General features: G+C 34.6%; 1 protein-coding gene across 1 annotated transcript in view; it reads left to right on the plus strand.

Annotated features, from left to right (window-relative positions):
- Positions 1–17,496, plus strand: part of xdh (xanthine dehydrogenase) — a 28,469-nt gene that overhangs the window by 10,145 nt on the left and 828 nt on the right. The window contains exons 14-35 of the mRNA XM_048191832.1: positions 345–529; positions 636–810; positions 3,165–3,254; positions 3,333–3,502; positions 3,699–3,825; positions 6,059–6,181; positions 7,443–7,539; positions 9,569–9,693; positions 10,238–10,371; positions 10,485–10,572; positions 10,651–10,737; positions 10,858–11,049; positions 11,125–11,270; positions 13,540–13,621; positions 13,706–13,801; positions 13,884–14,012; positions 14,921–14,995; positions 15,119–15,171; positions 15,325–15,439; positions 16,526–16,591; positions 16,674–16,862; positions 16,940–17,107. Of these exons, the coding sequence (XP_048047789.1) occupies positions 345–529; positions 636–810; positions 3,165–3,254; positions 3,333–3,502; positions 3,699–3,825; positions 6,059–6,181; positions 7,443–7,539; positions 9,569–9,693; positions 10,238–10,371; positions 10,485–10,572; positions 10,651–10,737; positions 10,858–11,049; positions 11,125–11,270; positions 13,540–13,621; positions 13,706–13,801; positions 13,884–14,012; positions 14,921–14,995; positions 15,119–15,171; positions 15,325–15,439; positions 16,526–16,591; positions 16,674–16,862; positions 16,940–17,107 (2,712 nt within the window). The remainder of the gene's footprint in view (positions 1–344; positions 530–635; positions 811–3,164; positions 3,255–3,332; positions 3,503–3,698; positions 3,826–6,058; positions 6,182–7,442; positions 7,540–9,568; positions 9,694–10,237; positions 10,372–10,484; positions 10,573–10,650; positions 10,738–10,857; positions 11,050–11,124; positions 11,271–13,539; positions 13,622–13,705; positions 13,802–13,883; positions 14,013–14,920; positions 14,996–15,118; positions 15,172–15,324; positions 15,440–16,525; positions 16,592–16,673; positions 16,863–16,939; positions 17,108–17,496) is intronic.

Consider the following 17,496-nt stretch of genomic DNA (forward strand, 5'->3'; position numbering starts at 1 on the left):
AAACCAAACTTGGGTCTTCAGCCGACAAAATTTAAATCCTGTCTAGCTTCTCATAATGTTTACATATTAAGTAAGTAGGCGGAGAGCAGGTCTTTTGTGGCTGTTTGAACGCATTTGACCACATGAGCGTTAACACTATGAAAGCAAATCAATGCGTTTTTGACTACCTCTTGAAGTGGTCGAAAGTCGACAAGATCAAAAGGCTTTACACCCCATTTACACCTCATCCACTTGTGATCCAATCGACCAAAGTGCATCTTAATACCAGGTTTAAAAAGGGCCAAATGTAACGATGTCAGTATCTCAGTGTGATGAATCAGTCGTTCTTTCAATTCGTTTTTTAGGGACAGTACTTCTCAGCCTTCAAACAGTCCCCTCGCAAGGAGGATGACATCTCCATTGTCACATGCGGGATGAATGTATTCTTCAAGGAACAATCCAATATAGTGGAGGGTATCCGGATAAGCTATGGAGGAATGGCCCCTGTTACTGTCCTTGCCACGGCCACGTGCAGCAGGTTGCTCAACAGGTAGATGATGATGCCTGGCTAGTTTAGTGGCAGTTTTCTTCAGCCTCATTCCTGAATCTGAGCAGAATGACTGCATCAATTTCACAGAATTGTTATTTGATTGCAGGCAATGGGACAAGGAGCTTCTAGAGGAAGCCTGTACCTCATTGGCCGAGGAGATGAGTCTGTCTCCCTCAGCTCCGGGTGGGATGGTGACATACAGGCGCACATTGACTATCAGCCTCTTCTACAAGTTCTTCCTCACTGTGCAGCACAAACTGGCTCTGAACCTGCAGATGGAGGTTTATTTATTTATTTATTGCACACTTAATTACATTTCAGTCCTTTTTGCAAACGCATTTGACTGAATAGATCAATAGTGTTTCATTCGCAGATCGCTAGTTCTGATTCGAAACAGCTGATAGGAAACACACATGACATGATTGATGAAATATTATCAGTGAAAATGATTATTAGGTCAGCATACTGTAATCTCCACCATCATCAGACAAGGATTTAATCCATAATCACTTATTTTTTATTGGGGTACATTGGTTTTCACTGGGCCTCATGCCCCAGTAAAAAAAGTTTAAATGCTCACTGAAATGCCTTGAAATTATTCTATGTGTTGATGTAATTTCCAATGAAACAGGAAGACAGGGCAGGACATATCAAATCCAATGGAAAGCATATTTACAGTGTCTGAATAGTTCCCTATAGTGCACTATGTGCCATTCACAATGTAAAAACAAATAGTAAATGTGTGAACAAGTGACCGTCTATTTATGATGTAGGGGGGCGGGATGCTTTAGATTCTAGAGAGCATTTGATTGGACAGAGTGATGAGTGATGTCATCAAAATCATTGATCCATATTGGCAGAAGTGAGTGACTGTAAGTTTTGAACGCTTATATCTTCTGAATGCAAATTTTGTTATTGTTTTGAAGCACACTAACTTATACATAACAGTAAGACTAACATTCATACTAAAAGCCAAAAAACTTCCATTTCGATTTCACTTTAAAGGGTTAGTCCAAAAATGAAAATTATGTCATTAATGACTCACCCTCGTAACCCGTAAGACCTCTGTTCATCTTCGGAACACAGTTTAAGATATTTTAGATTTAGTCCGAGATCTTTCTGTCCCTCCATTGAAAATGTATGTACAGTAGACTGTCCATGTCCAGAAAGGTAATAAAAACATCATCAAAGTAGTCCATGTGACATCAGTGGGTCAGTTAGAATTTGTTGAAGCATCGAAAATACATTTTGGTCCAAAAATAACAAAAACTATGACTTTATTCAGCATTGTCTTCTCTTCCGGAATCCTTTCCATTGAATTGATTACATTGAATTGATTCCATTGAATCCTTTCATCTGTCGGCGTTTGTAATGCACTTTTAGGTTGCACTTTTTGGTTGTTTTTGGCGATTAGGACATCCGCGACATGCACACTTACGCACCATTTAAAAAAAATATAGCAATACCAAAATACAAACAATGTAGAATAGCTTGAATACAGCGTGCGTCTCCCTCAGACTGTAAACGAATCTCGGGTGCACCAGATAACACGTCAGCAGCGTCTTACGTCAGCAGCGTCACCGTGGAGTCGTGAACCACACTCCGGAGCAGAAGGGGTGGTAATGCACCAATAAGCTGGATGCCGACCGCCGTAAAACAGGAAAGAAGAAGAAGAAGAAGTGGAGTCGTGAACGCGAATTGACAACAGACCCGGAAGAGAAGACAATGCTGAATAAAGTCGTAGTTTTTGTTATTTTTGAACCAAAATGTATTTTCGATGCTTCAAAATGTCGCGGATGTCCTAATGGCCAAAAACAACCACGGCAACGTAAAAGTGCATTACCAACGCCGACAGATGAAAACATTCAATGGAATCAATTCAATGGAAAGGATTCCGGAAGAGAAGACAATGCTGGATAAAGTCGTAGTTTTTGTTATTTTTGGACCAAAATGTATTTTCGATGCTTCAGCAAATTCTAACTAACCCACTGATGTCACATGGACTACTTTGATGATGTTTTTATTTCCTTTCTGGACATGGACAGTGCACCGTACATACATTTTCAATGGAGGGACAGAAAGCTCTTGGACTAAATCTAAAATATCTTAAACTGTGAACAGAGGGTGAGTCATTAATGACATAATTTTCATTTTTGGGTGAACTAACCCTTTAACAACACACTTCTCTAGAACTACTGTATAATATGTCCTTGATCACATGACTATTGTGATTAGGGTTAAAGTCGGCATGAAACAGAAGTTGTGAAAGTATTTTCTTCCCTATTGTGACGTATATCCAAATGAAACGGCTTCTTCAACCAGAAAAAAAATGTAGGACTGGACTTGATTTTGTACATGGGGAATTGATTGGATGGTTGTGGTTTGCTATTGGTCGATCTCATGCGAGTGATAGGTTGTCCCGCCCTCGCGCCAGTAAACACGTCATCAGAGATGAGCTGCAAGAGGAAGGGGAAGTTATTTTGATTAAAGATTAGCAGGGCACATGAATAAAAAAAATAAATAATGATGTGCATGGATAAGTCATTTATAATAAATTCTGCAATATTCCATAAAAAACCAAGAATCGTCCATTTTGATTTCATGGTGACTTTAATTGTAAGCTGTGTCTCTACAGGGTGTGACTGTGAAAGACATCCGTCCCGAATATGCTACTGCTACTGAGCTCTACCAGTTGGACTCACCATCCAGTGTACAGCTCTACCAGGTACATATAAATAAGCATTTGGCAGCTTTATCTGTGTATTGTTTTGGCAGATTGCTTAACGTCATTTTTTGTTTGCAGGCAGTTCCCCCTGGTCATAATAGTGATGATGTAGTGGGACAGCCAATCATGCACCTCTCCGCTCTTAAGCAGGCCACAGGAGAAGCGGTCTACTGTGATGACATACCCTGCTATGAAAATGAGCTCCACTTGGCTTTGGTCACCAGCACTAAAGCTCATGCCCTCATAAAGTTAGTTAAAAAAGGACTGATGATTTCGTATTGAGTTAAAGCCAACTATATATAACTTATCACCTGCACAGTGATAAGCCTACATTTTTTTTATGACTCACGTGTCATTAAAAAGGTTCAGTTCTGAACTAGATTGTTGTGATCTGAGACAATGATTATCCACGATTAAGTGTTAACTACGTGTTTATGTTTATAGGTTCATTGACACCTCTGATGCAATAGCAGTTCCTGGAGTGGTTGCATTTATCTCTGCCAAAGACATCCCAGGAAGTAACATGACAGGACCAGTCGTCTATGATGAGACAGTTTTTGCTGACGATAAGGTGGATTTATCTGTAAATCAGTGCAGTTTCTGTGCAATATTTCTAACGAGAGACATTATGACAGTATTTGCCTTTTATACAGAAGTCTGTTCTTAGCTATTATGCAGAGTGAATCAGACATGAGGCCACCATAGGACAATGACTTTTGCATTTCTCTTGCAAAACAGAGTGTATCATTTGGAAATTGCAACAAATTACGTCACGCGTATGTGACAGACTGCATGTCCATAGATTCCCGTAAAAAATGTTTCTCACATGCACATCACTTGATTGCATAGTAGGCTATTGGATGATCAAGCGTCTTTTAATGGCATACAGTAATCATTTATTGTTGCAGTTACACTTTGACGTGTGCTTTAATGGTTAAACATCTTAGACATGGGAAAGTTAAAAATAATCTTAATTTTCCCCTATAAAATGTCAGACATTTCTCGCCTCAGAGTGACAAAAATAAAGTTAATTGTGAGATAAAGTCACACTGTTAGACATGAAGTTACTTTGTAAGATAATAAGTCTTATTTATGAGAAATTAAAGCACAATTACAAATATATATATATATATATATATACAGTACAGTCCAAAAGTTTGGAACCACTAAGATTCTTAATGTTTTTAAAAGAAGTTTCGTCTGCTCACCAAGGCTACATTTATTTAATTAAAAATACAGTAAAAAACAGTAATATTGTGAAATATTATTACAATTTAAAATAACTGTGTACTATTTAAATATATTTGACAAAGTAATTTATTCCTGTGATGCAAAGCTGAATTTTCAGCATCGTCTTCAGTGTCACATGATCCTTCAGAAATCATTCTAATATGCTGATTTGCTGCTCAAGAAACATTTATGATTATTTTCAATGTTGAAAACAGTTGTGTACTTTTTTTTTCAGGATTCCTTGATGAATAGAAAGTTCAAAAGAACAGCATTTATCTGAAATACAAAGCTTCTGTAGCATTATACACTACCGTTCAAAAGTTTGGGGTCAGTAAGAATTTTTATTTTTATTTTTTTGAAAAGAAATTAAAGAAATGAATACTTTTATTCAGCAAGGATGCATTAAATCAATCAAAAGTGGCAGTAAAGACATTTATAATGTTACAAAAGATTAGATTTCAGATAAACACTGTTCTTTTGAACTTTCTATTCATCAAATAATCCTGAAAAAAAATATTGTACACATTAAATGTTTCTTGAGCAGCAGATCAGCATATTAGAATGATTTCTGAAGGATCATGTGACACTGAAGACTGGAGTAATGATGCTGAAAATTCAGCTTTGCATCACAAGAATAAATTACTTTGTGAAATACATTCAAATAGAAAACAGTTATTTTAAATTGTAATAATATTTCACAATATTACTGTTTTTTACTGTATTTTTAATTAAATAAATGTAGCCTTGGTGAGCAGACGAAACTTCTTTTAAAAACATTAAAAATCTTAGTGGTTCCAAACTTTTGGACTGTACTGTATATATATATATATATATTGCAATTGTGATATATTTTACAATTACCTTTTTTTCTCCTTAGGCTGAAACGGGCTTACATATCTGCTTGAATCACTTTTATTTAAATGTATTTAAAAGTCTTTGATATGTGTCATTGACAGTATTATACACTACAGTTCAAAAGTTTGAGCTCAGTTAGATTTTTATTTTTACCTTTAAAAGAAATTAATACTTTTATTGGGCAAGGACACTAAATTGATACTAAATTACATTAAATTGATCAAATGTGACATTAAATACGTTTTAAACACTTATTTAATGCTGCTCTTTTGAAGTTTCTATTCAAAGGTATCATGGTTTCCACAAAAATATAAGCAGCGCAACTGTTGATAATAATAAGAACTGTTTCTTGAGCAGCAAATCAACATATTAGAATGATTTCTGAATGATCATGTGACACTGAAGACTGGATTAATGATGCTGAAAATTCAGCTTTGCAATCACAGGAATAAATTATATTTAAAAGTATTAAAATAGAAAACATTTATTTTAAATTGTAATAAAATGTCACATTATCATTGGTTTACTTTATTTTTTATCAAATAAATGCAGCCTTGACGAGCATAACATTATCAAAAACATTTAAAAAAAAAATCATACCAACCCCAAACTTTTGATAGGCAGTGTGCTTGATATATTTCACATACATGTTATTTGTCACTTTTGTTTATTCATGTAAAGTTCATGGATTTTTCCCCCACATTGATCTTGCATGCTAGGTCACATGTGTTGGACATATAGTGGGGGCTATTGTGGCAGACACACAGGCTCATGCTCAGAGAGCAGCCAAAGCAGTGAAGATCAGCTATGAGGAACTGCAGCCAGTGATTGTCACTATTCAGGTTTGTATTTATGTGTGCACATACACACAATAGGCATCATTCATGAAACACGAGCAGAACTCATTTTTGTGTAAATCGCTCGTAAAGCCGTTGTGACGTAAATATTAGGATTCATGAAAATGTTCATGAATGAGACCCAATGGACATAAAGTGGTGACTTAAAGGATTAGTTTACTTTAAATTGAAAATTACCCCAAGATTTACTCACCCTCAAGCCATCCTAGGTGTATATGACTTTCTTCTTTTTGATGAACACAATCGGAGTTATATTAATGAATATCCTGATGCATCCCATCTTTATAATGACAGTGAACGGGACCAACGAGTATGAAGCTCAAAAAAGTGCATCCATCCATCATAAACGTACTCCACACGGCTCCAGGGGTTAATAAAGGCCTTCTGAAGAGAAGCAATGCGTTAATAATAATAATATTAATTAATAATAATATATATATATTTAACAAGTTATAAAGTAAAATATCTAGCTTCCGCCAGACCGCCTTCCGTATTCAGCTTACGAAGAAAGCGTAAAACTCTTGCAGTTCAGAACGCTTACGCTACGTCCTACGCCTTCTACATTCAAATTGCGAAAAAAGTGTCTTCGTAAGTTGAATACGAAAGGCGGTCTGGCGGAAGCTAGATATTTTACTTTATAACTTGTTAAATATGAATATTTTTCTTACACAAACGCATCGCTTCGCTTCAGAAGGCCTTTATTAACCCCTGGAGCCGTGTGGAGTACGTTTATGATGGATTGATGCACTTTCTTGAGCTTCATACTCATTGGACCCATTCACTGCCATTATAAATCTGGGATGCATCAGGATATTATTAATATAACTCTGATTGTGTTCATCAGAAAGAAGAAAGTCATATACACCTAGGATGGCTTGAGGGTGAGTAAAGTTTTTCATTTTAAAGTGAACTAATCCTTTAAAGTTGCATATTGAACAAAAGTAAATGTTTAAAATTAAACATTGAAATGCATTAATGTTACCATGATTCTCATAGGACTGTCAATATGACATGGCAGCAGACCTACAACTCACTTTTGGGTTTCAGCCCAAAACCACTGATCTACAATATTATTTGGTTATGTGCTCTGACCTCTCACCGTTGCTTAGTGCTTTTCCTGCTGTCATCATTACATAACAGGATTTTTCAAGGTTTTCAGAGAAACAGCTTGTACACGTTCAAAAATGCAACATAAAGATAAGCTTGACTGGTTTGCTAACATGTTTGCGCTCACTCTTTCAAACAGGATGCTATTACCAACAAGTCCTTCTTTCAGCCGGTGAGAAGTATAGAGAGAGGAGATGTTGCACAAGGATTCAAAGACTCTGATCACATCCTGCATGGTATAACCATGTTTTTATTTTAAAATGATAGTAGCTATGTTTCCATTCACCTGTTTATATGCACATTTTTGGATACTGCCTACAAAAACACTGGATGGAAACGCCAAGATTCTAAAAATGCTCATAAAAAACTAATGCGCTCAATCAAGGTGGATTTTAACCAATAAGAAGACATGTGCATAAACAACCATGGAAACACATTTAACAAAAAACTCACATGACTTTGCTTCAACAGTGGATGTGATTGGATAACTAGACTAACAAGCAGACCAATCACATCACAGAAGCATCTCAAATGTAGTTTCAGTTATACTGAAATGTCTGAGTCTGTCATCAAAATGATTTGGGTAACACTTTAGAATACTGTTCCATCATTAATAAATAACTATACAGGAACAAATGAGTAACGCAGTATTAATATTCTAGTAACTGCTATTAATTAACAAGAAATTAATGAATTAGTAAGTAATAGCACTCAGTTGAATGATGTACTTCACTATTAGCTAGCTACTTTTTTCATACCTCCCAGAGGACTACTATATACAGGGTAATAATTAATGTGAATAATGCATAATGTATAATTAATTCTAAAGTGAATATCATGGTAACCCACTAGTAATAACTCAAGTATTACTACATCCTTCTAAAGGAATTACTAATTATTTGGAAAAGTAAAAAGCATAAAAACTCCCTATTGTTGACTGAAGTCATTGTAAGCTTTTATGGTTGAGATTTGAGGTTATTACTCTGAGACACAACTCATTTATAATGTTGGGAAAAAAGAGTCAAAGGCTTCCCCGATTGCTGCAAGTTCCATTTTTATTATAGATATTTTGTGCCGATTTCCCAGGAAGAATAAATGGTTGAAACGGTTCTTTATACACAAATGTTTTATGCAATATTCCAGTTTTGCGCATTATTTAAAGCTGCAGTCCGTAACTTTTTTTGGTTAAAAATGATCCAAAATCAATTTTTGAGCAAGTACATAACCAGCCAGTGTTCAAAACTATCTAATTATCTTGTCTCGATTCACAACGGTAAGCTTGTAATAATGTTTTATAATAAGAGCGGCATGGTGGATTTCCGCGGGAAATTCAAGCATGCAGCAGTTCGTCTGTGCGTCATTATGTCACGTCCGTAAACAGAAAGGAAGGAGTCCAGGCTAGTCGGTTTTATCACGTGAGGATGCTGCTGGTAGCGGATCATTTATAGCCTGTTCTCACAGCAGCTGAAATAATTAAACTTATCATTTTGATGGCGGATTGTAATCCAGAAAGGTCCAAATGACAATCATCAGCGACAACTGGAGATTCACCCGTAGTCAAAAAGCAAATGACTTCTGACTGTGGAGTGGCTACAGAAATTGAAATCTACAAGTAACGCTAATACACACTAAATACACAGTCATGCAGTGCTGATGTTGTTAACAATAACAATTTGAGAACAAAGTATAACAGTAATAATAATTTGCACAGTTTGGCATGATCCAAGCTAAGCGATCGTTAGATTTAATCATCATTGGCAACGCAATTTATTGTAGGCCTAATGCTTTTTTCCTCAGTTGGTCAGAACAAAAGTGGCAGAAATGTTACTTACTTGTTCAGATGATATTTTCCAGTGAAAATTCTTATATTGGTCATACTTTCAAGACTACAATCTGGTGCGGTGACTGACAGCAAACATTAGATTCATCCGCACCGACGAGCTGTGCCGAGTCACAACGCACATACAGATAACTGTTTCGCATATGACTGCAATTGCAGCTTTCAAACAGAGATGGCGACAAAAAGGAAAAATCACGGCCTGTAGCTTTAAGTTCATAACTTTGCATGGAAACATAGTTAGTGATACACTGCCTCTTTATGAATAAAGAAAGGATCTAATAAAAGATTCACATTATTTAAAAGCATATGTTTAATCATGGTAGATCTGCAGTTTTCTCTCCCACAATTTATATTCCCTGAAAGATTCTGTTCAGACCTGTTTCTCTTTAATTTGATGAGCTGACTCAACATATGTCATTCTGCAGGTGAGATGCACATTGGAGGACAGGAACAGTTTTATCTGGAGACTAATTGCACGCTGGCTGTCCCTCGTGGAGAGGATGGAGAAATGGAGCTATTTGTGTCCACGCAGTCGGCCTCCAAGACTCAAGTAAACATATCAAAGAATCACTCTCTGTAGGGGATTGGTGCAAGATTTCAGATCCACATTCTCAATCTGAGCAGAGTTTATATGATAGGATAAGAAATAACAATGGTGATGGTGGTTTGACAAAATATTGTCTGAAAGTTAATTGTAAAATTTTATTAATTTTTTTTTCTTTAAAAAATATTTTTTTTTATTAATATTAATTTATTGTTTAATTTAAATGAACAAAACAATACTATTTAATTAATATACATTTTATTTATTAATAAGTAATACAAAAGCATTTAATAACAAATACTTTATTTTATAATAAATAATAATAATAAGACAAAATAGATAGATAGATAGATAGATAGATAGATAGATAGATAGATAGATAGATAGATAGATAGATAGATAGATAGATAGATAGATAGATAGATAGATAGATAGATAGATAGATAGATAGATAGAATTAGTTACAAAAATATGACAGGATTAATAATGGTGCAAAATATAATGTTGATTGGACTGTCCTTATGCAAATGATGTGTTTTGTTTGGCTCAGGTGCTTGTGGCTAAAGCTCTCGGAGTGCCTGCCAACCGGGTTGTGTGTCGTGTAAAGAGGATGGGAGGAGGATTTGGAGGGAAAGAGAGTCGGAGCACCATTCTCTCCACAGTGGTTGCTGTTGCTGCACATACGTATGAAAAATTGATAACAAATGAATGGAACTGCATTGAAGTGCCATATTATATAAAGGGAGGCTGTATGTAACATTGTAGAAGATGAACATTTAGTTTTGTCTTTCAATCAGGGTCAAGCGACCGGTTCGCTGCATGTTAGATCGCGATGAGGACATGCTGGTCACAGGCGGTCGGCATCCATTCTTTGGTCGTTACAAGGTGAGAAATTAGCCAGATATTGTCCTTGTCCTTGGTAGACTTTTCTCAGACACTATCACTCTGTAATCTCATGTCTAGGTTGGTTACATGAGCAATGGAAGAGTGAATGCACTTGATGTGACGCTCTACAGCAATGCAGGCAATTCACTGGACCTGTCATTGTCAGTGAGTATCCATAAGTTTTGAGCATCTGTTGCCCCCTGGTGGTCAGTGAGACACATTACAAGATTTTTTTTTTTTTACCCTCCAAGTCTAAAAATGTGCATCCTGTTTCTCATTGCACAGATCCTGGAGAGGTCACTATTCCACATGGATAACTCCTACAACATTCCTAACATTCGTGGCACAGGCTACATGTGTAAAACCAACCTGCCGTCTAACTCTGCATTCAGAGGCTTTGGTGGGCCTCAGGGCATGATGATCGCAGAGAGCTGGATGAGTGATGTGGCTTTGAGCTGCGGTCTGCCGGCAGAAGAGGTTCATACTGCATCTTTCTCTCTCTCATCATAGTCCATACAGATCACTTGTAACAAGTTTCTTTACTAATTCCAGGTGAGGAGGTTGAACTTGTATAAGGAGGGAGATCTCACGCCCTTTAATCAACGTCTGGACCAGTTTACCATTGATCGCTGCTGGGAGGAGTGCATGCAGCTCTCAGACTTCAACAAGCGCAAGGATGCAGTGGAACAATACAACAGGTCAGAAATAGTCTGAGATATTAAGCTCATCAACACAACTCAGAGTTTGTGCAGCCCAATGGGACATATCGAGTCAAGTCACCTTTATTTATATTGCGCTTTATACAATACAGATTGTTTTAAAGCAGCTTTACAATGATAACAGGAAAATTATGCATTTCATCATCATCCAGCTTAGTTTAGTTCTCATACAACAGCGTCAGTACAGTCAGATCAGTAATATTGTTGAATATTAAGTGTAAGACAAATCATAAGTAGTGCTGTCTGATTAATCGCGAATAATCACATCCGAAATAAAAGTTTGTGTTTACATAATGTATGTGTGTGTACTGTGTATTTATTATGTATATAGAAATACATGTATATGTATATATTTTATTTTAAGAAAAATGTATTATATTTATATATAGGATATTTATTTATTTGTATGTATGTGTATGTATTTATAAACACATACACATACATGTATATACAGTATTTAAGAAATATTTACATGTATATATTTAAATATAATTTAAATGATATATAAATATTTATTGATTTTTATATTTGATATTTTTCTTAAATATATACATGTATATGTACACACATGCATGTATATATTTAACAAAAAATGCATTTTATTTATATATAAAATATTTATAATTATAAATAGATATTAATATTAAATATTTATAATATAAATTATATATAAATAAATAAATATTTCTTAAATATATATGTATGTGTGTCTATTTCTATATACATAATAAATATATACAGTACACACATATATATTATGTAAACACAAACTTTTATTTTGGATGCGATTAATCATTTGACTGCACTAAAGAAAACAGGTTTTCTTTGGTGTTTTGAGATGTGTACTGGAAATTATATTTATATTATACCTTTTTGACATTACAAAAGTGTAAATACACTACAAAAGTGTAAATAAATACTAAAAAATTATAATAAAAAATATTAACTTAAAATTTACATATAATATAAGTTATGATGTAAAATGTACGGAAGAGGATTAGGGCCAAGCAATAATAAAAAATTAAAACCATCTCGAGATTAAAGTTGTTAAATTTCGAGAAAAAACTCGTTAAATTTTGAGAAAAAAGTCTAAATAAAATTTTGAGAATAAACTTGTTAAATTACGAGAAAAAAATTGTTACATTTAAAAAAAAAAGTCGAGATAAAATGTTGAGAATAAAGTCATTAAATTACGAGAAAAACGTTGTTAAATTATGAGAAAAATGTCGTTAAATTTCGAGAAAAAAGTTGAGATAAAATGTTGAGAATAAACTCGTTAAATTCCGAGAAAAAAAGTTGTTAAATTTCGAGAAAAAAGTCGAGATAAAATGTTGAGAATAAACTCATTAAATTACGAGAAAAAAGTCAAGATAAAATGTTGAGAACAAATTAGTTAAAATATGAGAAAAAAGAATTTTTCTTGTAATGACTTTAGTCTCAACATTTTATCTCGACTATTTTTCTCGAAATTTAACGACTTTTTTTCTCAAAATTTAACGAGTTTTTTCTCGTTATTTAACAAGTTTATTCTCAACATTTTATCTCGACTTTTTTCTGGAAATTTAACGAGTTTTTTCTCGAAATTTAACAACTTTAATCTCGAGATGGTTTTATATTTTTATTATTGCTTGGCCCTAATCCTCTTCCGTAAAAATGTATAATAATAAAATGTATAAATAACTAATGAAAAATAATGTGAAAAAATATTTTTTATGTTTTATTTACTCTATCATATTCTATATACTTCAGTGTCAATAGAACAGTGTCAGAGTTGTTATTAACTAAAGCTAAAATGAATTTAAAAATAAGTAAGTTGTTCGTTATTTGAAATATTAGATGACAGAGTTAAAAAAAAAATAAGAATGTTGTGTTGACATCTAATTGAAATAAATAAGTTTAGGTTGAAGTATTAAAACTGAAATAAAAATAAATGAAAGCTAAATAGAAATATAAAAACACAAAAACTAATAAAAATGACAAAAATGACACTTTAAAATTAAAATGAAAACAGAAAATATAATATATAAATATAAGATTGTTAAATAAATTTAATAAAAGAAATTTAAAAGAAAATTAAAAATATTAATAAAAACTATAACAGTATAGAAATAATGCTAAAGTACCACAGAGCAGCATAAGATGTCATTTCATGAAGGGAGATTTTTTGTTCGGTTTTATTTGGATGAAACTGTAAATAAGTTTTCAGTTCAGGTACTGGGTAAGATCTGCTGTAATCCTTTCATTCCAGGCGGCACCGCTGGACCAAGAGAGGCTTGTCCATCATTCCCACCAAGTTTGGCATCAGCTTCACTGCTGTCTTCCTCAACCAGGTCAGCCATCTTCTGCTCAGGCTCTAAATAATTATTAGAAAGAGGTGATTGGGTGTATGAATGTGATGTACATTTTTGATTCAGGCAGGAGCATTGGTACTTGTGTATTCAGATGGTTCGGTTCTTCTAACTCATGGTGGAACAGAGATGGGGCAAGGCCTGCACACTAAAATGGTCCAGGTAATGCAAACAAAACACAACAACTAAATACTATATTAAGATGTTGATCACATCTGTTTATATTAATTTTTGTTTTGTGCAGGTGGCCAGTAAAACTCTTGGAATCCCCAGCACAAAGATTCACATCACAGAGACCAGCACTAACACAGTTCCCAACACCAGCCCTACGGCCGCCTCCGCCTCCTCAGACCTTAACGGCATGGCCGTCTATGTAAGGCTCATGCAGCACAAATTCAAAGATACGATGCTTTTTTTATGTACACTGCCTATATAAATGAAGATGACTTGAGTAAGATTTTTTTAAATCTATATTAAATTGATCAAAATTAACAAAAAAGCTTAACTTTTACGTAATTATTTTTAACTTTATTTATTGAAGAATCATGAAAAAAAGGTATCTCAGTTTCCATAAAAGTAATAAGCAGCACAACTTTTTTCAACATTGATAATAAAAAGAAATGTTTATTGAGCACTAAATCAGCATATTATAGAAGGATCATGTGACACTGAAGACTGATGCTGAAATTCAGCTTTGGCATCACAAGAATACATTAAATTAAAAAAAAAAAATATTAAAATACAAAGAAATTATTATTAATTGTGATAATATTTCACAGTATTACTATATTTTTGATCAAATAAATGCAACCTTGGTGAGCATAAGAAAAAACATTTTAAAAAAATGACCGACCCCGACAGAGTACGGCTGTTTAACGAATAATTGCGATTAATCGCACCCAAAATAAAAGTTTGTTTACACATAATATATTTGTGTACTATGCATATTTATTTTGTATTTATAAACACACACACATACAGTACATTTATATATTTAAGTAATATTCAAATGTATATATTTATATGTAATTTAAATATAAATATTTATTGATTTTTATATTTTTCTTAAAAATATACATGTATGTGTTTATAAATACAATACAAATATACACAGTGCACACATATATGCAAACACAAACGTTTAGGTCTATTCTGGATGTGATTAATCATGATTAATTGTTAAACAGTCCTAAGTGTATGTCAGCCATCAAATTAATGCACTATATTATTAAAAATCAACATTTGTCATAATCAGTAATTTCACACAAACCTGTCCCATAGAATGCTTGCCAGACGTTACTACAGAGACTTCAGCCTTACAAAGACAAAAACCCCAAAGGCTGCTGGGAGGATTGGGTCAGTATCTAGTTTTTGCATGTAATTATTCATCAGTTATTTGTATGTGTGTGTGTGTGTATATACATATATATATATATATATATATATATATATATATATATGATATTATGTCTATTGCAGGTGAAAGCAGCCTATTTTGACAGAGTAAATCTGTCTGCCAATGGATTTTACAAGTATGTTCATTTCTTAATGTTCTCTTCAGCTAATAAACTAATCAAATTCTAATACATTTCAATAAATTTGACAAAATTTGAAATTTTCACAGTACTAATGACTTTGGTTCTCATAGAAATAAGAGTTCTAATTAATCTAATTGTATTTTATAGGACTCCAGATCTTGGCTATGACTTTGACACAAATTCAGGAAGGCCATTTAACTACTTCAGTTATGGTGTGGCTGTCTCAGAGGTGGAGATAGACTGTCTAACCGGTAGTCACAAGGTAATGCCAATGTGAATTGTGTATTTGTTAAAGGTGCCCTCGAATGAAAAACTGAATTTACCTTGGCATAGTCAAATAACAAGAGTTCAGTACATAGAAATGACATACAGTGAGTTTCAAACGCCATTGTTTCCTCCTTCTTATATAAATCTCATTTGTTTAAAAGACCTCCGAAGAACAGGCGAATCTCAACATAATACTGACTGCTACGTAACAGTCGGGGTGTACGCCCCAATATTTGCATATGCCAGCCCATGTTCCCAACATTATGAAAGGCATTAGACAAGGGCAGCCAGTATTAACGTCTGGATCTGTGCACAGCTGAATCATCAGACTAGGTAAGCAAGCAAGAACAACAGCAAAAAATGGCAGATGGAGCAATAATAACTGACATGATTCATGATATCATGATATTTGTAGTGATATTTGTAATTTGTCTTTCTAAATGTTTCGTTAGCATGTTGCTAATGTACTGTTAAATGTGGTTAAAGTTACCATCGTTTCTTACTGTATTCATGGAGACAAGAGCCATCGCTATTTTCATTTTTAAACACTTGCAGTCTGTATAATTCATAAACACAACTTCATTCTTTATAAATCTCTCCAACAGTGTAGCATTAGCCGTTAGCCACGCAGCACAGCCTCAAACTCACTCAGAATCAAATGTAAACAATATAACAGTATACAATACTCACATAATCCGATGCATGCATGCCGCATACATGACGAACACTTTGTAAAGATCCATTTGAGGGTTATATTAGCTGTGTAAACTTTGTTTATGCACTGTTCAAGGCAAGCGCGAGCTCCGTGGGCGTGGAGCAGGAGAATTAAAGGGCCAGTAGCCCTGAATCGGCTCGTTTATAATGATGCCCCAAAATAGGCAGTTAAAAAAAATTAATTAAAAAAAATCTATGGGGTATTTTGAGCTGAAACTTCACAGACACATTCAGGGGACACCTTAGACTTATATTACATCTTTTTAAAAAAAGTTCTAGGGCACCTTTAAGTTCAAATGCCAGTTTGACTGACCACGGGACATCCGGTCTACATAAGCTAATAATATAACTGTCTGTCTCCTGTCAGAATCTTCATACATCCATAGTCATGGATGTGGGCAAGAGTTTAAATCCAGCACTGGACATTGGACAGGTATGTCATCTGAAATTAAAAAGCAGATCACTCTATTGTCAGCTCATCATGAATGTTATCTGATTTATGGCTGCGTGTGCAGGTGGAGGGCGGGTTCATGCAAGGTTTAGGTCTGTTCACGCTAGAGGAACTTCGCTACTCTCCTGATGGTTACCTATATACTCGTGGACCTGGCATGTATAAGATTCCCGCTTTTGGGGATATTCCCATTGAATTAAAGGTCTCGCTGCTCAGAGACGCTCCCAACGAGAGGGCCATCTTCTCCTCAAAGGTTAGTCGAACCACGACACTCCACAGTAAGTTCATAGTTTGCGTCCATTAACCTTTATGGCTGTGTGCTTGTGTCAGGCTGTGGGCGAGCCTCCTCTCTTTCTGGCGGCCTCAGTGTTTTATGCCATTAAAGATGCCATCACTGCTGCCAGGACTGAGTCCGGCCTGACTGGACCCTTCAGACTGGACAGCCCTGCCACGCCTGAACGGATACGAAATGCGTGTGAGGACAAGTTTACTAAACTGGTATGTAGTAACTTTTTAATGCTTATAATGATTAAAGATTAAATTAAACCGCATCAAAACTGAACCAGGCTTATTTCAGACTGAAAATGAATTATACATTCTCAAATCAAGGCAGACAGTTCAAAAGTTTGGGACAGAAATTGATATGTTTATTCAGAAAGGATGCATTAAGTGACAGTACAGACATTTACAGTGCTACAAAAGATTTCTATCTCAAATAAATACTGTTCTTTTGAACTTTCTATTCATCAAAGAATCCTGAAAAAAATTATCACAGTTTCTACAGGAATATTAAGCAGCACAACTGTTTTCAGCATTGATAATGAGCAGCAAATCAGAATATTAGAATGATTTCTGAAGGACCATGTGACACTGAACACTGGAGTAAT

The sequence above is a fragment of the Megalobrama amblycephala genome, linkage group LG5 (genome assembly GCF_018812025.1).
Source record: "Megalobrama amblycephala isolate DHTTF-2021 linkage group LG5, ASM1881202v1, whole genome shotgun sequence".
NCBI classification, from domain to species: Eukaryota; Metazoa; Chordata; class Actinopteri; order Cypriniformes; family Xenocyprididae; genus Megalobrama; species Megalobrama amblycephala.